Here is a 23,589-nt window from a genome sequence, read left to right on the forward strand (position 1 = left end):
TTTCTTTATTCTTAAATCCCTCTCTACTAAATCACTTTTAAATGATCATTTTAAAAATTCATAAAATTATTATGCAATCAATTATATACACAGTATTATCCAACATTTTTACTCTAATAACAAAAATTAATGTTTTATCCAAAAAAAGAAATCCATCACTTGATTGGCAATCTGGAGTATTTCATTCATCAAACACTGAAATCAGACATCTTTGAGAACGTGCCAAAAAATGAGACAGAACTAGATTATTAGTTCAAATTATTTTTGGATGCAAGTAAAAGAAATCATTCCTGGATTTAATGACAGCCTTCCTTAAAAAAAAAAAAAAAAAAAAAGTGAGGGATTCATTGTAGAGTGCATGTGACAGAACCCACAAGTAGAGAATGCAACTAGAACTCAGGAACTTTCTAACACTAAGCACTAAAAAGATCTTGGGATTCTTTTTTGGTTTCTGTTGCCTCTAATGTTCTGCATTAAACAGTTCATGCAGAATATATCACAGCCAAATGGATACTAAATTTCTAAATTATAATTTAACCACTAAAGAGACTTCCTAGTTTAAATAACCAGGGTTATTTATTCTATTTGCTTTATTCAATCCCAGAAGTGGCACCTATAAGGAATACATTCAATGTTTTATTTCTCATTGGGGATAATCAAAAAAGAATATAAAAAGTCAACCACCAAACCAATATAGTCATAAACTCACAGAGGAGACAAAGGCCCAGGCCACTGCTAATAAACTTCCCTGTTCTCTACCCCTAACGTGTGGATTTTATACCTGTGGACGTCACATGTTGAGGTTCTCAGCTTTATCTGGTTGAAAATTTAAAAAGAAATCCCATTTACAATAACATCAAAAATAATAAAATATCTAAGAATAAACTTAACCAAGGAAATGAAAGATTTGTACACTGAAAACTGCAAGACATTGATTAAAGAAATTAGAAACACAAATGGGAAGACACACCTGCCCATGGCCTGGAAAGCTTAATATTAAGATGTCAACATGAACCAAAGGGATCAACAGATTCAATGTAATCCCTACCAAAATCCCAATGGCTTCTTCTTTTTTATTTTTACCTGCAGAAAACAGAAATCCTTATCCTAAAATTCATAGAATCCCAAGAGATACCAAATAGCCAAAGCAATTATTGGCTGAACTTTAATCTCCCCAAATTAACATACTAAAGCCCTAAATTCCAGTACCTCCAAATGCAAGGCTTTTGGAGATAAGACCATTAAGGAGGTGACCAAATTAAAATAATTAATGTCTTTCAGGCAGCCCCAATCCAATCTAATAGTGTCCTTATAAGAAGCAACTGGGACAAAGAGGGACACCAGGGATGTGAGTGCAGAGGATATGCCACAGAGGACACAGCAAGACAGTGGCCATCTGAAAGCCAGAGGAAGGCTTCAGGAGAAAACATCTGCTGACACCTTGAACCTTTGGTCTACAAAGGTTCTTTGTAGGTCTGCTTTTTTAAGCCATCCAGACCTTAGTGTTTTCCTAGAATAGTTATGGCAAACTAAGATAGCAACCTTTAAAAAGAAGAAAAACCTGGAGAGATCCCATTTCCTAATTCCAAACCTGCTACAAACCTTCAGTACTGGCATAAAAACAGATACAGGATCTTGTGTCTTACCTAATTCAAACCATAAACATTAATTTGAGGTGGGCCACAGATCTAAATGTGAGTGAAATCCAGAATATAAGAACATATCTTCAGGGCTGGGGTTGTGGCTCAGCGGTAGAGCGCTTGCCTAGCACATGTGAGGCCCTGAGTTCGATCCTCAGCACCACATAAAAATAAATAAAGATATTGTGTCCAACTACAACTAAAAAATGAATATTATAAAAAAATGAACATATCTTCACAACTTCATGGTTAGCAATGACTTCTTAAATAGGAGATACACAGCCCTAACTATAAAATTAAAAAATGAATGTGCTGAACCTCATAAAAATTAAGAACTGTTGTTTAACAAAACACAATATTAAGAGCTTAAAAAGGCAAGCCAGAGACTGGCAGAAATATTTAAAATCGAGATATCTGATCAAGGAAGGTCTTCTATAAGAAAAAAAAAAAAAAGACTGACAACCCCATTTTTATTTATTTTATTATTATTTGTTTGGTACTAGAAATTGAACCCAGGGACATTTAACACCTGAGCCACATCCCTAGCCTTTTTCTGTATTTTATTTAGAGCCAGGATCTCACTGAGTTGCTTAGAGCCTTGCTAAGTTGCTGAGGCTGGCTTTGAACTCATGATCTCCTGCCTCAGCCTCCGGAGCTGCTGGAATTACAGGAATGGGCCACTGTATCTGGCTCTGACAACCCATTTTAAAGAGGCACCTTACAAGAGAGAATATCCAATTGGTCAATAAGAATATAAAAAGGTACACAACTTCATCAGCCATCAGGGAAATGCAAACCATTTTGAGGTTCAAAGTAGCTAAAGCTTCAAACACAGCTAGTGGGAGTGGCTCAGCCATTCTGACTAAGTCTACATCCTACAACTTCAGTATATATACAAGAGAATTGACCAGGTCCACTAACACCAAATATAAGAATGTTCAATACAGGAGAATAGAAACTAAAATAGCCACAAGAGGAATCACTACACAGCAGCAGAAAAAGAACTAACCCCTGATACACAGCATGAATAAATAGCATAATGTTAACAAAAATACCAAATACACACAGAGTTGCTTCTACCTATAAAATGTATAAACCAAAGGTAAATTAATATGTGGAATGGAGGTTAGGATGGTGGTTGGTTTGGAAGACAATTAGAAGGAGTCACAGGGATCTTTCTAGAGTGCTGACAATATCCTATAACTTCATCTAGGTATTACATAAATGATTCTTTACTTGCGTGATAGTTCAATAAGATATACACATATTTGTGCATTTTATTGTATATTAAATAGTAAAATGATTTTAAAAAACAGCCACAAGACAATCTATTTTTTAACAGATTGAATAAATTATAGGTCCAGTGCTTAGCCATTACTCTGAACAAATCAAATCTTCAGGAAATGAGCTTCTAATATAATCATTTTTAATACAACTATTAAAGATATAGATTATTAAATTACACAATAATTTTTCATGTACTCACTGAATTCTTTGCAATAGCCCATCAAAATACCAACTGCATTAGGGTTCTCCAAAGACAAAGATAATATATGTAATCAAAAGGAAATCAGTTCACATGATTATGAAGGCTGAGAAGTCTCAATCTGCCTTCCGCAAGCTAGAAACCCAGGAAGCTCATGTAAATCCCAGTCGAAGGCAGAGGACAGATGTTCTAGCTCACGCAGGCAGGCAGGCAGACAGGCAAATTTTCCCTTCCTCCACTTTTGTTCAGTTCAGATCCTCAGTAGATGGGATGTTTGGGATGTTACCCAGCTTCACTGGGGAGGACCTAATCTACTTTACAAAGCCTACTTCACTCAAATGCTAACTTCCTCTGGAAACAGCCTCAGAGACACACCAGGAAACAATGTTTAATCCAGGCACAATGACTCATCCTGACACATAAAATTAACCATTAGAAGTCTACCGTTGTCTACTTGGCATCATGTGCATCTCCTTAAACCTTTCTTAATCTCCAAACACATTCAATAAGATCATAATTCCACATAACATGATGTATTCATCCTGCATACAACCAAAAAATGTACTCACCTTTCCCCAGAAGAAGGGTAAAATTAATAATACATACATACTTTTATATAAAGTCAGTCAACAAGGGGATAAGAATACAAAGGTATTTGCAGTGTATGTGTACACATAAACATATCCATAACAAAAATCAGGAAATATTTACAATTATAATCCTCATTTCCGTAACTGGCCACATGGTTATTGCTGTCATTTATAAGTACTTTCTTCTAGTACTGTGTTACTCAGCTTTTTGTCACTGTGACAAAATACCTGAGAAAAAAATCACTACAAAGCGAGAAATTTATTTTGGCTCAGTTTCAGAAGTTTCATTCAGTCAATGGATGGCTGACTCCATTGCTATGAACCTGTGGTGAGGCAGAGTAGTACTGTGGGAGAGGGCATGGTAAAGCACAGCTGCTCACCCACAGAAGCCAGAAGCAATGAGAGAGACAGACAGACAGACATAGGCAAGAGACACACAGACATAAAGGGGAGTGGGTAGTTAGAGACAATATGGTCTCCGTGGATGTGACCCCAAGAACTGACTCTCTTCAACTAGGTCCCACCTCCTATGATTTCCACCACCTCCAACTGGTCCATTCAGCCATGAATCCATCAGTGATTCATCCATCTAATAGATTAGAGCCCTCATCATCTAATCACTTCTCCAAATCCCACCTCTGGGATCACTAACACAAGGAATCAAGCCTACACAAGAGCCTTTGGGGGCTACTACAAATAAAAAACCATAAAAAATACCCATTCTAATTCCTGTTGCCTTCTATAAGCATCTCAACCTACTGTGGTTATTCCATGAGGTGACTCAAACTTTCCTTCCCAAAGAGGCTCAACCATTAGTAGTCTCCACTGGGTTGGTTTTAGTTTGCTATTGAGCATCAATCATAGGGCATAGTACTACTAAGAGATGCCCCAAGCGTATTCCAGACATAAACTTCTTTATTTCCACTGTGGAATACTAATCCAGTTTCTTCTTGGTAGTCAGCACCAGCCACTGCAGCCAGCACAGTAACTGCCTTTGTCTGTTGATTCAAAGGCTAGGCTTCTGTGGGCAAAGAAGGCAGAGAGCTGTCCTCATCTGCAATTCAGTAGAATCACTGTTGTTTCCTGAGGCATGAATTTCTCCCTCTGGAAGATGTCCAGGCCAGGAAAGCATAAGATCACAGGAACAGAAAGCAACCATGTTACCAGTGATCACTGGGGTTAGTAATGAGCGTTACCACTCCCATTTGGAGGGCAGAGCTCCAAACCAGATTATCATCAATTCTTAGGTGTGATGGGAGTTCAGAAGACTATCCTACACCTACTCCACCAGTGCTTTTGAAAGTACCCAACTTGTTTGGCTTAGGTCTTCAGTGAGAATTTTACCTCAGGATAAATATCTCACCCATATCTAATTTGTATAATATTTTGATGAGATCATAGAATTGATACTGAAATGAAGATTTGAGGGCTGGTGGAAGGGAATGCATGCATTTTTTAAACACTTATTTATGTATATATCTTTAGTTTTTTTAGGCGGACACATTATTTTGTTTTTATGTGGTGCTGAGGATCGAACCCAGTGCCTCATGCATGCTAGGCCAGCACTCTACCACTGAGTCACAACCCCAGCCCAAGGGAATAAATGCATTTTATATATGTAAAGAGACACAAATGTGGGGAAGAATAAGCACAGACTACTATGGACTCAATGTCCCCTTCCAAAATTTCTGTATTGAAACCCTAATTTCTAACGTGATACTTGGAGGGATTTTTGGTAAACAGGACATCAGAGTGGAACCCTCAAAATGGGATTAGTGCCCTTGTAAGTAGAGACATGAGAGATGATCTCTCTACCATGTGAAGAATCAGCAAGAAATGTCACAAGCCAGGAAGAGCCCTCACCAGGACCCAACCATGCTGGCACCCTGATCTTGGACTTCAAACCTCCAGAACAGTGACAAATATATTTCCCAATCTATAGCTCTTTTACCATAGCATCCGAAGGTGTGAGACATCAACATATAATTTTCAAACTACCTCGCATTTCCATGGAATCCATATGGTTCAGAACTTAAAGGTTAGATTTTAAAATTTTAGTTAAAGACCAGGTGGGAATAAAACTCAGTTGTACATTCCAGCCATCTATTTGTGTGGCAATCTGTTTCTTTATTTACCAACCCATCTGAACACAGTGCTAGACTACATTCCCTAACTTGGTTTGCAGTCAAGTGTGGCCCCAGTGGCATTCTATCCAATGGCCTGTAGGTAGAAATAACATGTCATCTCCAGGACTGGCTCAGAAAACCTTCCTATGTGCAAATCCTCCATTCTGAGAAAGGACCTAGAGGAAGGTAGAGTCACAAAATGCAAGAAGCCTGGGTGAGATGCGCTGCCATGTTAAGAGGATACATGCCAGACTTTATTACTTCAGAGAGAAACTTCTATTGTTAAGGCCCTGAAATACGGCTTTTTTTTTTTTTTTTAAAAAGCCACAGTTCACCCACACTCAACATGGAAGTTAAAAAAACAAAATAAAATCTTCACTAAGCAGTAAAAATTGTCAGTCATAGTTGACCACTAAACTTAACATTTTTACCATTTATAAAAGAATGTATACTGACAAGGAAACACCCTATTTAGTGCTTATGCTTTCATATGAATGTGTTCCTGAATAGTATTCAACCTGAGTTGGTACTTGTGACTTCCAGATCTGCAAGCAATCAGACCTTGCAAATGTATTTCCTCATTTGAACACTCTAAAGTTATCTGTAAAAATCTTCATCAGTATTATATGCCAAGACAGAGTGAGGACAATGATAATTGAAGATTTTATCAGCTGCATTGTTTACATTTTTACAACAATCTGCATCTAAAGAGTCCTTTGGAAATATTCTGAACTTTCTGAAGATAACCTAGAATACTCTGATACAAAGGTCTTCATCAGTATCTTCTCAAAGCAGATGGCAGTGGCAGAAAATGGACTAAAGCAGATGGCAGCAGCAGATAATGGATTAAACACATACATACACATTTTCTCTTTTCTTCTATCATTTTATAAATAGGACTCATTGAGAAGGTCAATGTCTCCAGCAACATAAAAAGTCTTATGATCTAAAATCTAATGTGATTTGGCCGAAAACTAACCCTGAGCACTCAATTCCATAAGAAAAGGGAGTGGCTGGCAGTGATTGTGTAAATGGAAACTTCTTAATACTAGGGTCCTGTAAGTTCACACTCAGTGTTCACCTCTCAGCCTCTGGTATCCATGGTGTAAGGACATCATCTCATACGGAGCTGGGTACCCATGCAGAGAAGGAGAGCAAGGCCAAGACCAGTCAGTTACAGTGACTAAGTTAATACATGCTGTTCAAGTTTGTGCTTATCATTAAATGTGCCTCTTTCCCAGGATCCTCATTAGCTAGAAGCCTCCAAGTGGCCAATAAGAGACATGGCTGTAAGGGAAGGACCTAGTTAAGTTAGAAAGAGGATTCAAGAGTTAATACCAATTCTTTAAAAAAAAAAAAAAAAAAAAGTCTTCTTACCTGATTGTAATTTCATCTTTATCTAAGACAAGTAATAGACAGTCAAACTTTTAGGATTAACAAATTACAAACAATTATAAAATATTCCTTGAGGTATTTGCTTTGTTTGTAAAGATTAAACTCTTTGAGTTTATTATTGCTTATATTTCAGTGAAAACAGGTGAGTTCATCCACATGGCCACTTTACTTTAAAAGTTGGGGATGATATGGCAAAATTAGCCAAAGTGATGGAATGGATTAAGTTTAGGAAATACTATATTTACAAAGGATCAAATCATCTCTCAGATGAGCCTTGGAGTAAATATAGGCATCCCTTGGCATCTGTGGGGGATTTGTTCCCCTCACAGACAGAAAAACCCACAAATGCTTTCAAGACCCAAGTAAAATGGCTCAATTTGCCTATATCCTCTGCACACACTCTTGTACTTTGAGTCAACTCTACATTACTTCTAACACCCAATCCAACATGAATGCTATGTAAGAAGCTATTACCCTCGAGTGTCTAGGGAACAATGACAAGGAAAAAAGTCTTTACATGTTCAGTAAAGACACGACTTTTAATTAATGTTTTCAATCTACAGTTTATTGAATCCATGGATGCAAACCCCACCGATATGCAGGATGACTATGTTAAATAAAATGGTCTTAAAATCTGAAAAGAAAAACAGAAGTAACATGGTATAAACTCTGGATGGCTGTTATATACATGATTTTCCTTGATGATTTACTTGATCCCTTATGAGATGCTTTCAGTTAATTTACTTCCTCATCTTTTGTTTTCTCAACCAACTTCAGTTTGGGCATTCAGAACTCAATGTCCGAGACAAACACATCCACTTGAATATTGTTATTTCTCCATATGGAGGCCAATCAGCGTGTTGTCGTCTATATTTATATAATGTACTGAACACAGAGGTAGCTACAGTTACATGCTTATCCAAAATATCCTGAGTTACATATTAGTTGCAAACTATTAATGACCTGAATTATTTACATTTACATTAGCATATAAATCTAGTTACAAAGGTACTCATTCATAAACCAGATTTCTAATCTTAACTAAATGATAAGTCAGCATAACATGAAATTATATGACGATGTCTATAGTATGTACATCATACACATTATATGGCATGATTAGAAAATTAACATTCATGGAATAAAAGAATAAACCTGTAACCAATTATAATTCATTATAAAACTAAAACTTGAAACAACTGGGATAAGAATAAAGTTTCATGGAAGTAAAAACAACAAGCACTACAGAAACAAGGAAATGAGGTACCCAGCACAGTGGCCTCAGCATCATGAAACATGGCCCTGGTCCTGGGCTGACCTGTCCAACAACTCAGAAATCCTTCGTGTCTCAGCCATCAAACTTTTTAAGTGAGCAAAATGAATGTGCTGATTTCTAAGAAAACTGCAGTATTTGATAAGTTTACAGTTCTATGAAAAATGCAGAAATCTCAGCCAGCAATAAGCTATAAATCATAAATGGCAAAGGTCAGGGAAAACACAATGTATTATTCATATGTTATATATAAGCATCAAATTTTAATTCAATCAAATGCTAGGATGCAGAAAGTCATCACCCATCACTTTCTATGCTACAAGTAACAATATACCCTTGGACAGTTTTAGGGATTCAAGTGTTTGATTTCTTATTTAGTCCTTCCCCAACCCTGGCCCCTGTTCTTTCTGTTACTAAAGGGAAATTATGTTTAAATTAATAAATACTCATTGAATGGAGAATAATTCCAGGACAGGAAATCCCTCATGACCTAAGGAGAGGTAGGAAAGAAATGCAATAAAGATCTCTCCATGTGTACAGTTGACAAACGAGGCAGGCAGGCTAACACTGCAAAATGCAATGCAAAATAACAGAGCAAAATAAAAATAGGAATAGGAATTAAGACTTGTTCACTCCACTTCTTATTAGCTTATTGTTGTCATTTCCAAACACCACCTTACACACAATACATCAATTTACCCGAAGACCCTGGGCCAGGAAGGATATTAAATATACAAATAGCAATTAAATATACAATAGCAAATACATTCCTTGGTTGCCTTGTTTCCCATACCCAAAAGAATTTCTCTAAAATATGAACATCTAAAAAAAGACTTGGAAGTACCAGTTGCATTACTGCAAAGAAAAATAACCCATTTCTAATGCAGTATGCTAATGAAGAGTGAACACCTCCCCGACAATGGGTGGTCCCGCAGTGCTTCCAAGAATGGCTCTCTGTAAGTGAGCACCTAATTTCTAGAATTTGAGATTTTTTGAGCTGTCTGCTTCTTTTAGAATTTTTTGAATATGTACTTTGAATCTGCCTTGATTCAAACCTTTAGACTTCTGAAAATAGATCTAAGCTGTGCAATTTTTCAGCATCTGAGAGGGAACCCCAGTGAGATTCAGGACAGGAACGGGTAAGAACTGCAGTGCCTCTATGACAACTAATGATAACTTTTGGATGAGAGCTGTTTTGCCATCAGAATGCAACTTAAAGGTCAGTATGTTAGCATGAACCTAAGGAACTTGAAGTATAAAACAAAAGCCAACAAAAGGGCCAATATTAAAGAAATCAGAAGGACTGAATTCAAACCTTACCTGGTAGCTCTTCATTTAAATTTAAGACTAACACAGCGTATGCCCCCCAACCCCCCGCCACACACACACACACCAAAAATAATGAATAAGAAAGCTAAACCCAGGGCTTGGGATATAGCTCAGTTGGTAGAGTGCTTGCCTTGCATGCACAAAGCCCCATCCCCCCTCACCACAAAAGGGAGGGAGGGAGGGAGGGAGGGAGGGAAGGAAGGAAGGAAGGAAGGAAGGAAGGAAGGAAGGAAGACTAAACCCAAATATAAACAATTGAAAAGTCACAGAAGTGTTGAAAATATTAGTAGAAGCAAAGTGACAGTGAAAAATTTTAGGACATAGAAAGTTTTTCACACATTTTTCCATTTATAAAAATCATTGTTAGTTTTTTTAAACCTGCAGCATTTAAAACTATAAAGTCTATCAATTCAAAAATCACTTTGATTTAAATGCCATAATCTGTATAGTTAACCAATATATTTGATAACTGATTTATGTATGATTCTCATTAAAGTATCCCACAATATAAACTTCCTTAAAACAGAGCTAAATCATTTTACATAGAAAAATATTAAAATAAAAGAATGACATAATGACAAACACCTATTTATTTTATTAAATACAAGCCTGAAATGTGATAAGTAGGTATTACAGATTCAAAGAAATTACATTTCCGAATCCCAAAATGTTCTGCTGGGACTTTTTGATAAAATAAAACAATGCTTTAAAGGTTTTTTTTTTTAATTCCTAAAAAAAAAAAAAAGGCAAGAATTTGGGGATACAACGTAAGTAAAATTCAAAACTTAGAAGTTTATTCAAAATTGTTTCGAATCCCTAAGGTGGCTGTAAACAGTTTATTTCAAATGTTCATAGCTTAAAGGAATGTGAATATCACAGTTTATATTGGTTTCTGCCTAGGAAAGCCCAGCAAAGCTACACAGTAGTTTCGTGTTTCCATAATCCAGTCCTGACATTGCCAGTGCCATCGGTACCTAGCAGGGGGCCTTCCTGCCCGCTGCTTTTAACTGGTCCATTCTGAATGGCCAAGTTGAGGCCATAAGACTTCTGCTGACTTTCAAGTTCAACTACAGTTGACTTCCTTAATGCATCTTTTTTACTGCTAGTGGAAACAGGCTTTTCAAAATTCCGGCTACTTTTGGGAAGTGTGCTACAAGCATCACTACTGTCTTGTTGGGGTGGGTTGTACTGCCTCTCTCTGTAGGCTAAATAAGCTCTCCGACTTCTCGAATGTCCTTCATTGTTGCCCTGCCGACTCTTAGGCAAGCCGTTCTGCACGCTTCCCTCCACACTGGTTGGGACATCATAGGCATACTCTCTCAGGACCGTGAGTCGGCTTGCCCGGTGTCCTTTACTCCGGTTTTTGTGATGGCGGCTGGAGTGCACATTTGTCCGAAACTGCACGTCTAGAGGCGCCACGTGCATTTTAATATCATTGTCCATTGAATGTTCTGTGAGACTATTATCAAGCTGAGGTGTAGAGTTCAAAGGTAAAGAATTGGCATGGCACTGTGCCGCAGCAGCCTGCAAGTTTGTTAACTTGCAGCCCTGGGAGGAATTCTTGAAGCTTGACGCGCTTTTGTTTGTGCATGAGGACTCTGCGCTGCTATTGGTGCACTTGGGTGCCTCTCCGTTTGTCCCACTGGAGTTGGGGGGCTGGACATTGACTTGCACTGAATACGAGCTCCGTCCTGGGCAGCACGTCATGATCCACGCAAGTCTGACATCCTCCCGATTCACACAGTGGTGAACCATGATGAAGGCACTTAAGCTTAAACATGTGGCTCCAAAGAAGAAGCTAAAAACCAAGTCCAGAGGATAATACAAAGAGACCGCCAGGGCCCCGAACATCCACAGAGCGACATACAAGAGCAAAGTAAGGCTCGCCCCCAAAAGCTGAGAATGAAAAGTGTGCTCGTTTTCCAAGGCTGACGTAGAAATCAGAGACAAAGACATTGAATCCTGATGGTTTATTTCCCCATTTTCATTGGCTGCCAATCTCTGCTGCTCCTCTGGGGGCTCCTTAAGCTCATATTTGCGCTCAGGGTGTCTTTTCAACTGAATAAATATGCTTAGAAAGTACATACAGTTTACAAAAGTGATGAAGCTGGCAGGTCCGTAGAAGGCTCCCAAGGAGGGTTCCCACGCCATCCAGCAACTAGAAGAGAACAGGGAGAATCAGCTCAGAGGCTACATACTTCGGCACCAGTAAACTGTGGTGCAATGAACTGTGGCGCCTAGAAGACACCAAGACAGGAGCAAGTGGTCAGGTACACAGAGAATGCAAAATACTCACTAGGGTGCACTTGGCCGACTGCCGTAATTCCTGATGTTGGCTGCTGCTGTTATGCCACAAACTATGATGGGAATCCCACCACCGATCAGGTAGAACCTGCAAGGAGGAAGGGACAAATGTTCCTTATTCCATTTTTTAAGGCATATTTATTACAGTATCTGAGGATTCAGAAGTCATTCCTTAAAGATTGTTATCCTTATTCGAAAAAGGCATTGAGAGTTAACTTTTGGATGCTCAATTTTTTTTTTTTTAAAGTGATAACGTTTTTGTTTTGCTTTGGTTTGGAATTTCTTTTTTAAAAGCATCAATGAGGTCGAGGAAGTTTCTGAGTGAGGAAAGCTGGTCAGCTCCTGCCACCCTGTGGTCAGGCAAAGGAACACCTCAGGCAGGCTTTTGCCTTACATTTTGTTTTGAGGGGGAAGTGGTGTCTTTTAGATTCAGCTGGTGAATTAAAAATCAGTCTGTTGCAAAGCTCATTTTAAGATCTCGCTGCACCACAGTTTAAATTTAAAAAATGTGATGATGTATTGCTACTGCCTTCAACGAACACCTGCCCACTCCAGGACCTCCAACTACTGTGTGTCACATCCCCTGGTCAGCTGAGGTTGGGTATCAGATCCTAGTGGCTTCACAGCGTGCAGAGACCCCTACCCCCCCCCTCCTATGGAGTAGCTGGGAAAGCTAAGGACACACTGGTGCAGCAAGAATGGATGCAATAGTTGTGACTAGTCCAACAAAGGAAAACTTTTAAGGCCAGAACATCTCTGAGCTTTAGAACTTTCTATCCTGGCGGGGTACCCTGGGTACGGTCAGAATCTTAATTCTTCATTTGCCTTTTCTTGAGAAACAGCCCCCTACCCTTCCCCAAATATTGAATGGACTAGATAAAGGCAAATATTTCTGATGCATTTTTCCATAAATGGTTTCTTCATCATATACAGAAACAAAAATCCTTAAATATGGTATTAGTATTGCTGAAGAGGTTGCTAGCCACCCTATAAAACTACAACCACCCCTTCCGTGTCACAGATTAAGGAGAAGCTGACATGAGACCCTCCTCTTCTTGCCCCCCATGCTAGCTCCCTTCTGCTTCTTATCTCAAAAGAAGGTAACTTTTCCAAAATTTATCTTGGCTTCTACCATCATCTCTGTGTCTTTTCCCTTGGAACTTCCTGAGTGAAGTCTTATTGTGCAGCTTTAAAATCTCCTCCTCCAGTGCCTCTGATTTTTAGCTTACACCTAAACTTCCTTGGACTTCCACTTCCTTTCTCTCTCCCCCATTCAGTTTCAAACTCTTGGAAACAGAGACCTGCACCTGCCTTCTTGACCTTGTGGTGGGGCTGCTGTTACCCCACCACGATGTAGCAGCTGCCCTCAGGACCAGGACAAACATGCAGGCAGCCCCTGCCCCAGACTCCATGCAGCAGCAGTGCTCAGGTTACATCCAAGGACCTGGGGGTGGGGTCCTTGCAAGTATGTGGGCAGCTTCTAAAGCAAAGTGAGCATTTGTAGGTCACTTGGGGGCTGCAGAGGGTCTAGAGCTGGGCTGCTCTTCCTTAACCCTTTGCATTTCTCAGATCACGACAAGAATGAACAGCTGCTGGCAGACAGGATTCTCAGGCCTCTTAGACAAACACCATTTGTCAATTCCTTAACAGAAGTGGCAAAGGGGTGTGATCTCATCCACAGTGTGGGTGTGACACTACAGTAGCCTCGCACCCCTGCCACCCCTGAGGCTCCCTGAGCCACCCTCCCTCAGAAACACCTCCATTTTCAGGTGTCTCCTGTCTCCAGTGATTTTCTCCATGGCCCATCTATTCAACATGGGTGTGATTCAGGGATCACTCTCATAACTACCTTCTCCCTGGGAAGCTTTTGCATTATCATGGCATCAATGATGGCACACATGAAACTGTCTCCTGCCACAACCAGATAAGGCCTCACTGCTGAGCACTGGGTTTCCAAAAATGTACAATTTTCACAAGAAAGTACTGAGAGCCCACCTCCCCTGGGCCTGCCCACCTCCCCAGGGAGCACACCTCCCCTGGGCTTCCCGGCACCCCACCATTTCTACTTTTCCTGCAGCAATTTCCTGGGTTGTTGCAAGTGCGTCAGTTGAGAAACCTAGGGAACTGGAGAGAACCATCTGCAGCCACTGTAAACTTTCTCGTCCCACATACTCTTTGGTCACCAATCCTAGAGAAACTGCACCCCCCCCCCCATCTCTCAAATATGTGACTTCTCTATTCTGTGACACTGCTGTGACTTTGGTCCTCACAGGGAAAACCACAGTGATTTCAGTACAGGCATTTGGGGGGCATTCCAATTTATGTGCCCAGCCATCCTAAAACGATACCATATGAGGCCACTCCCTTGGTTGAAACTCTTCAGTGGATGCCCACATTTTAATATAGGCTCCAAAAGCCCCAGGGCCAGCTTCCACCCTGAATTCTTCTTCCTCTGCACTGCACACCCTGAACTCCAGCCAAACTCCATGTCAGTTTTTTCATCTTTATCCTGTATCTGGAGCGCACCTCCAGCCTCTGTCCTAAGCACAGAGCAAGGTTGTGGCAATGGCCAGCATTTCCTGAAGCCCACCATCCCCCTAATTAAGAGCTCCTTTCTCTGTACTTTCAAAGACCTTATCTGTACTACAGTCCTTGCCCAGCCCACAGCCAGTTCTCCTTGGTGACTGAAACTCATCCAGGACAGGGAGGGCTGCTCTCTCCCTAGCCCAGTGCCAGGTCCACACCAGGCATTCAATAAGCCTTAACCACGGGCAGATTGTCACCCATCCGGCATGATAACTAATCCACGCACAATTTCTTAAATCCCAATGGGAGGGAAGGACATAATTCCAGATCTATCTTTTGGAGAGAACAATAAAATTGATTTTCTCTTGAGGAGATTAAAATCTATGACACATGACCTTAAGGAAATAAAAAGTTCACATTAGATGGGAGCCTATGGTAGGGCCAGTTCCACATTAAATGCTCTGCACATAACTCTTTCATTTGTCACCACAGCTCTGCGAGGCAGAATCCACCTCCAAGCCCCACTAGACAGGAGCGCGGGAAGCCCAGTGAGGGTACAAATGCTGAGGGCTTTCTCAGAAGGGTGCAGAGCCACCCTCCACAGCAGGCACGAGGCCGACACAGCCATTGGTTTCCTTCCCCAAATCCACTTGTTGTTTTTTGTTATAATTTATGACTATGTTTCAACTAAAGCAAACCAAACTCACACTTAACATAATAAAGCAAACCAAGGTATCAGATACCTGAGCATCGGTCTTGGTGGAGGGGGCGGCTCATCAGGATCCTGGCACCTCTTAGCTTTCTTGGTGACTTGTTTGTAGATATTTCGAGCGGTCACTCCCACCCACAGGACTGTGGCAAGGGTGGAGTAGTGGAGAACTATCCCGACCTGCAAGGGAGATTGAAGAATGTATTTTCACAGGCTGATTAGAAAGAAGTACGAAGGCACATTCTAATGACCAACTCCTTTGCAGGCTAAAAAAAACAATGCAACCCTAGCAGTTACAGTCCTCTAATACACACAGCAACTGTTAGATTGGGAGACCCACACACATTGCCATGCGTGACCCTTAAGATCCTACAGAACTTGCTGCTGGACAACAAGAAACCAAAGGCGTGTTTTCCATAGATGCAGCGTTACAGAGTTCATTTTCTAATGTCCATTTTAACACAGAGCACAGAGAAAGCTATAGAGCTAAGGGACCTGAATTCTGATTCACAGTGTCCACATATGGGCACATCACAACACACTGGCAGGTTAGAGGGCCAACCTGAGAACAAAATTCTGCTTGGGTTTAAAACTGTGTCCACCTCTTACCTGCTATGTGACCTAAGCAAAGTCACCATCTTTCTCACCTGAGAGCTAAGAATTCTATGAAAGTGCTGTGGGGAGAAATGAGGCTTTCAGCACATGATAAGTCCAGGGTCAGTAAAAAATACCTGCACTGTTTATTATGAGTGTGGTGTCCAGGAAATAATGTGAACTCTTTGAAGTTAAGTTCCCTCAATGTGATGGTGGGAACATTATCAATAGACGGCTCTAGGGTTTTGTAGAGATTGAATGGCCATAATACCTGGGATATACTAGGTTTGTTCAAAAAATAAAAGACAGCTGCAGGTATGTAATGATGGTGCCAATCAAGTCTCCTCCCTGATTGATGACAGGGGCATCCTTGTCACAGGACATCTATGTAAAGCAACATTGGCTGAGGATGAAATTCTAGATGAAGATACAAGAGGAGATGAGACTTTGAAAGTGTTTTTTAAGAAAAGTAAGTGCCATGTGTCACTGAAACACCAAGGACACAATCCAGTTTCCTTTCCTAAGATTTGCTATCTTTTGGATCATTTTTTCTTACACATTATCACAGGTAAAATTCTAGCAATGAAAATTTCCAAGAAAAAATTTCTAATTCTAAAACGAAAAGCTCTCCAATCTCAAGAAAATCCAATCGATTGACATCATCAGACCCAGGTCAATAACAAAAGATGAGCAGCACAGTCCAGAGCTTAACCAGAACCAATGCATGGCTAAAACCCGGGGACGTGAACGTCTAGGTCTTATTTTGGAGAGGGAAAAAACAGGGTGGACATTGCGAAGACTCTGAATTATCAGGAGGGTGGGTCCAGCTTGGCCAAACCAGAAAAAACCTACAGTTTTCTTCTCCTAAAGGAGCTCCTTGGCTCCTGTTAGTTGTGCTGACTGTACGATGCTAAGTAAAATTTTTAGACAGAAGTGGAACAAAGAGCAAAAAATAACCCTTGGAGATATCTGAAGTCACTCACACCACACACTGTAAGTAAAAATAGTGTAAATGACCCTGAAGCACAGAAACCCATAAATTTGAGACAAATCACCAATTTTAATTCAAAATGGTAGATTCTACTATTGCTGGAGTTTTCTGACACATGGGTCAAAAAAAATGAGAACTTTAAATTACGTAAGTTTAAAATATTTTCTACATAGACATTACAAGATGAAGTGTTTTCTAAGGGGAAAAACTTAATCTTCAGGTTCTGAAGTCTTCTATTTGGCATTTCTACATTCCCAGAGAAGTGTTTGCCCTTAAAAATACTGAGACCCTCCAGTTAAATCCATCTGTTAACAGTCAGGTAAGCAAATCACTAAATATTCCACAAAAACCTAAAAGTGGAGGAATGAAGATCTGGCAGATGGGGCTTCCTGTTGAAATGTGGTACCTCCTAATGCCTTTTCCACCCAACCCTTGGACTATCCATGAAATACCATCTCAGTGTCACATTTTCTAAATAAATCAGAGATCCATGTAGAAATCTGTAAATAGGAAATAAGTGATGTATTCCACAGGGCATGTAAACTACTAATTAAATGCAAACGATTGATATTTAAGAAAGCCACCTGATCTTAGAACAATGACTTTCAAAGGTAAAACAATAGGAAAAAATAATTACCCTAAAATGTTCCTCTTCATATGTGTGTTACCTAACTATAAGCTCACACATACTGGAGAGTTTTTAAATTGTCAGTAACCTAAGACAGTGTAACATGCATAGCAACTATACTACTGCATGACCTTTAGGAAAAGTATACAACTATTAATACGTTTTCAGTAGTGAATGACTATTTTATGTCCAGAATTGTGTATCTGTGTGTGCTCTTACTTGATCCTCCTAGCATCACTGTTTGGATCATTAACCTTGAGCTACAGACACAGCGACTGGAGCTAAGAGAAGTGACATCTACCTGGCGGCTTGGCCAGGAGCAGGGCTATTCAAACAAATCTGTTGATTCCAATACCTCTGCCCTTAGGAAAGCACATAGATGGGGGTGAAGGGTATTCAGAGTCAAACAGACCAGCATTTGAATCATGCCTTTGTCATGGTTTGGGGTCAGACTCTGCCTATATATTTAGGGGCTATATGAAGAAAAAGTACCTCCTGGGGTTAATACGAAAGTTAACATACCCACAGTCATTGGCAAGTTGACAGTGTACTTCCTGATTAGGTTTTTCACCTCTAGTACCACTGCAGCAATTCTCTATAAACCTAGACAGGAGGGACACCTGAGAAGGGCAGCTGGCACCATATCTAATAGACTGAATGGCTGAACTGGTAAAGCAACATGGTAAATTAAAAAGGACCCAGCCGAATCCTTTTCCTGCATAGTTAAGAAAACCATGGGCCAGAAAATGGATGATCAAACAACTGTTTGGTGGCACAGCACAGCATCAACTGGAGCACAGCTCCTTCCCACCCTGAGTCAGTGGCCCCTGTACTCTTTCACTCAGCAGCTCCTTTTGCAAAAGAGAGTTAAAAGCCTTAGACAGCTCCTGGGAATGACTGGGAACCAACCTGAATAGGAAGTGTCTGGCTGGTGGCACCTTTAAGAGCCTCAACCAATCTCTGTGGGGGAGATACTGTTTCAGAGCCCAACACCTGTGTATAAATACATGGGGGCTAAAAGGGACAAAATGAAGACAAAACTACACACACCAAGTATGTACACAAAACTGCATCTAAAAACACATACACGCCAGGGGTCAGTTTCACAGGTGGAAGAACCTTGCTGAGCATGTAGTGTAGCCAGTCCCACTTGCCATTTTACAGAAGACACATGAAGCCCCAACTGGGTTGAGCGACTGCAGTAAGAACAGTAAGTATGCGCTGTTCAGACCAGGATCTGCACCTAGTGCCTGACATCTGTCCATTCTGCACTCCTCCCCTCCTCTTGGCTTGCTATAAACAGAGTTGAGGATTACAAAGTGAATCAAGTTACACCTGAGTCAGAAATGCAAGAATGATGTTATGTCTTTCACAAAAAAAAAAAAGGGGGGGAGGACACTGTAGACACAGAAAATGACAAGTGGAAGCAGCTAGAGACTTGCCTTCCCTTTCTTCTGTGAATCTTTAATGGATGGGCATTTGTTCTAAAGGCCTTAAGACATCCATGCAATTCCTATCCCTTTCACTTTAGAAGTGGTATAAAACACCATTCAGCATGACGAAAGGCAATCATCTCTGCTGAGAGCCACGGCCATTTTGCCAGGGACCATACAGACTCGGCCGTGGCTCTCAGCACATCTCTACAATGGCCTCTTTGTATTCATTCCTTAATGAAATAAATTAATGTGTCTGTTTCAGGAAATCAATGAATACTTGTAGATAAAATTGAGACCATTAATACCAATGTGTGCCGAGTACTCCGAACACAACCTGTGCACACAATGGCTTCGGGTTTGAATGCTTTCCATAATCTCAAACACGGGCTTCTTTTGGTTCACCAACAAATATTTGCTGATCACCTACTATGGGTCAGGTCCTGTGCAGATCCCTGGATAAATATGGGTGAATTAAACTGGTACAGTTCTTGCCTTGATAGAGCTCAGAGTCCAGAAAGGGCTTGGAGAGCAGGAATGGTAGAGGAAGTTATAAAGTTTTGTAGGAGCCATGGGGATTTTAGTAAGCACCCTAACAGGGGAGGTGAGGGATGATAGCTCTGAAATAGTAACAGTAAACTGAGACCTTCAAGGTGGTTGAGAAACAAGATGTAAAGAAGGGGGATACTGAGAACACTGGAGGTATGTCTTTTGCCCAGGTATTAAGTGATCCAAGACCCATTATTCTGACTTCTCTTAGGCTGAAAACAGAAGTTTGCTTTCAAGCATAGAGTAATGGTGTGAAAGAGAGAAATGCATTGCAGAGCTGGAAGAACCAGCATTAATACTACTAAGTACCAGTGAACATTCAGTGAACACTGGCTGTGCCCCGCTTCTATTAAGATGAATCATTTAATCCTTGAATCACTTAATCCTCATAACAATTCTTACATATTTATTAAATCAGATCTCTGGTGTACAATTTTGGATTAATCAGAAGCCTTAGGTTCGTGACACTTCTAATGACTGAGCCAAACAAGAGCTTGACCTGCCTTGACTCAGTTTTTTTTTTTTAACTTAGTTACTATTAATAATATAATAGGCACCCAATAATCTACCACCAGCAAGACAAACATTAGGAGGTTGAGGATAACCTCTGATGCTAGCCACAGGACCCCTCCATTCAGGATAACCATCGTCCTAAATCCTATGCTCTTGCTCATTTTTAAATATAGTTTTGTTGTGCCAACCTACTTTTGTTAAAAATACACTGTTTAAGTGTTTGTGTTTTTGTATAAAAAGATTACTGAGTAAATGTAACTTTTCTGACTTGCTTTTTTGCACCTAAGACTTGTGGGCATTGTTCTGCATCATTATAACTCATTCATTTTGATTCTTGTATAATTTATTTTTTGATTCTTGTGGAATTTATTTATTCATTTCCTCTGTGGGGGGAAATCTGGGTTGCTTCCAGGTTGCTGCTATTGTATATAGTGCTGCTATGAATATTCATACCCATGTGCACATTCATATTGCACACAAACAAGGTAACTCTCTGGGCCCAGGAGTTGATATTGCTGGGATCCAGGGTATGTGAGTTTTCTGCTTTAGAAGGTAAAGCATCCCAGAGCACATCACTAACATTCCCACAAACAGTGTATACAAGATCCTGTAGACAAACCTGACACTTAAAGCTTTTGGCTTCATTTTTGCCATCAGAAAAGGCATAAGATAGTAACTGTTTTCATTTGCATCTTCACAAACTCCAAAGATGTGGAACATCTCTGTACATGCAGGCTCCTGTGTGTACTAGTCTAAGAAATGCCTGTCCATTCTCCTGCTGCTGCTTCTGCTGTGCATTTTGGTCTTCTCATGGAAAATAATTCTTTTGTGGTACGGGACAGGGGTATCAGGGAATGAACCCAGGGGGCACTTAACCACTAAGCCCCATCTCTAGTCTTTTTTTTTTTTTTTTTTGAGACAGGGTCTCACTAAGTTGCTCAGGGTGGCTATAAACCTGTGATCCTCCTGCCTCAGCCTCCTGAGTCTCTGGGGTTACAGACACACACTACCATGTCCAGCAATGATTCTTGTATATTTTTATTCTAATGCTCTGTCAGTTCTATGTATTGTAATAGCCTCTTCTTATGCGCAATCTGTCTTTTCACTTTAAGTTCTTTTACTAAACAAAAGCTATCTTTATAAAATTCACCCATCTTCTAGTAAATGCCTTTTATAGTCATAATTAAGAAACCCTTCCTTATCTGAGGGTCTGTGGCATTTTATAATAAGAATTTTAACATTTTGGTTTAGATTTTTAAGTTTTCAATCAACTCAGAGTTGACTTTTTTGTTGGTGGTGGTTTAATTTATCACTGGTTGACATCCAGCAACACTGATGTTCCCCACTGGGCCTGTGGCCCCCAGCAAGTTGACCTGTCCAATAAACTGCAGCACAGAAAGGGCTGGCTACACACATACACACACACACACACACACTTTCACTATAGTGATTCCAAACTGTACTCGCAACAGTGCTACCAGGGAAGAAGTGCAGAGCAACTTTTAAAATACGGTATAAAATACAGACCCTTTAATCCTTTTCCTTGTAGATGGACTGTCCCCAGCTCTACTTACTCACCTCCATCATATACTAGGTTGCTATTTTACTGTGCTGGTGAGTTTATCCACTTCTACAGCTAATGTCACTCATCCTAATCACCATAGCCTCACAAGCCCTGATGACTAGTGAGACAGTATTGTGTCTCAGTTTCTTCTCTGTCCATTTATTTGCACAAAAACTGAAGAGTCGCCAAGTTTCATGAAAAATTCTCTTCTTATCTATAGATTAATTTAGGAGGATCTACAACCATTCTGGTGTTGAGTCTTCACATTCTTGGATCTAATATTTCCTTCCATCTGAGTAGGTCTTCTTTAATACGTATTTTAATTTTATTTGTAAATCTTAAACATCTTTTATTATTTTTATGTGCATCATAGTCATTGATATTATATAAATAGGAACTCATTTATGTGCATTTTTCATAGTTGCATTTTTATATACAAACTACAAACTTTTGTATCTGAAACTTTCCTATTCTAATTTATGTGTAAATTTTTTTAATATAAAGAATTACATCATCCAACAACATTCTCAATTTACAGGTGAGAAAACTGACACACCTACGGATAAAATACTGAAATCAGGTCCTTAAAGAGGTATCTAGACTCCATCTGTTTACTGCAGTATTATTTACAATAGCCAAGAAGACGAAACTATCTACTCACAATGAATACACAAAGACAATAAAAAGTGAAATTTTATCATATTCTACAATGCAGATAAACCTTGAAAACATTATTTTAAATGAAACAAGCCAGTCACAGATGGATACATGTTGCCTAATTCCACTTACATGAGATCCTAACGGCAAGCTACTAGGGACAAGAAAGTAAGGCTGCATCCAATGAGTATAAAGTTGACACACGGCCATACAAAATAAAAAGTTGTAGAGATCCATGTACAATACTGTGCTTATAATTAACAGTAGTGTACACGTAAGTATTAAGAGGATAAGTCTTGCATGGTTTGCCCATTTGAAAAGAAAAAAGTTAAATAAATTGGTCATAAAAACACAGCCAGTAATTGGTAGAACTGAGATATAGATATAGGCAGTATGAACTCAAAAATCATCATGTTATACTTCTTGCTATCATGTATGTGGAAGACCATACTTAAATATGAAAATAAAATTTCACTTATTTCCTCTTCTTACATTGAGGAGTTTCGATCTGATATATTCACACTGTAAGAATACTGTTATATATAAGGCTGCATATGTAACAAATTACTTGAAAACAAAAATCAAATATTCAATTCTTTATATTTACCAAACTTAATGTTTCTTACTTGTACCAAATTCCTACTGTTTTCATTAATGGATGAAATAATTTTAAAAATCCTAATGTCAGAAAATATCACTTTTCTTTCCATCAAAGTCAGGACTTTGTGAATATTTAAATTAACGGTTAGGTGTTGTCACAGGCTTGACAAGCAACACTCAATCCCCAAGGGTAAGGAGACAAGCAGTGCAGTCAGGTACTTGGTTGTGAAGTGATTCAAAACCTGACATGTCCTGGTGAACTGTCTGAGGGACAGGCATTAGGTTTATCTCTAATTAGTTAAAGAAAAGGCTTCAAAGAAACGTGTTTCTTCTCACTTAATGAAACATGAAATTATTTTCTAAGAACAGCATTTTTTCTGTCTCAGTGTTTCACTCTGACTTACTGCTTGGCAGACGCTGGCATTTCTGGTTTGGGTTATTCCTCCCACGAAGACCACACAGGTCAGAAAAATATGAAAGCACAAGTTCACGAGCATGTGCCAGCTCTTGAGGCTGATCCTGATCAAACTGTTTCAAAAAAGGTAAAATATTAACATTCAGCCTGACACGGTCAAGTAGGACAGCATAATGTTCATCCGTAAGTTAATTCCAATTGTAAAGCTCAAACTTAACATGTATTATGTTTAAGCATTTAATAAATGAAACATACTCTCATACACAT

The 23,589-nt window shown here is 39.6% G+C and overlaps 1 protein-coding gene across 2 annotated transcripts in view; it reads right to left on the reverse strand.

Moving 5' to 3' along the window:
* Positions 1–10,411: 10,411 nt before the first annotated feature.
* The window catches only part of Adgra3 (adhesion G protein-coupled receptor A3), a 105,268-nt gene continuing 92,090 nt past the window's right edge, over positions 10,412–23,589 (reverse strand). For both annotated transcript variants that reach the window (XM_015481999.2, XM_048784274.1), the window contains 4 exons: positions 23,312–23,435; positions 15,413–15,558; positions 12,136–12,231; positions 10,412–11,997 (listed from right to left, as the gene is read on the reverse strand). In XM_015481999.2, coding sequence (XP_015337485.1) covers positions 10,755–11,997; positions 12,136–12,231; positions 15,413–15,558; positions 23,312–23,435 — 1,609 coding nt within the window. In that variant the 3' untranslated portion in view covers positions 10,412–10,754. The remainder of the gene's footprint in view (positions 11,998–12,135; positions 12,232–15,412; positions 15,559–23,311; positions 23,436–23,589) is intronic.

This window comes from Marmota marmota, unplaced genomic scaffold, assembly GCF_001458135.2.
Source record: "Marmota marmota marmota unplaced genomic scaffold, marMar, whole genome shotgun sequence".
NCBI classification, from domain to species: Eukaryota; Metazoa; Chordata; class Mammalia; order Rodentia; family Sciuridae; genus Marmota; species Marmota marmota.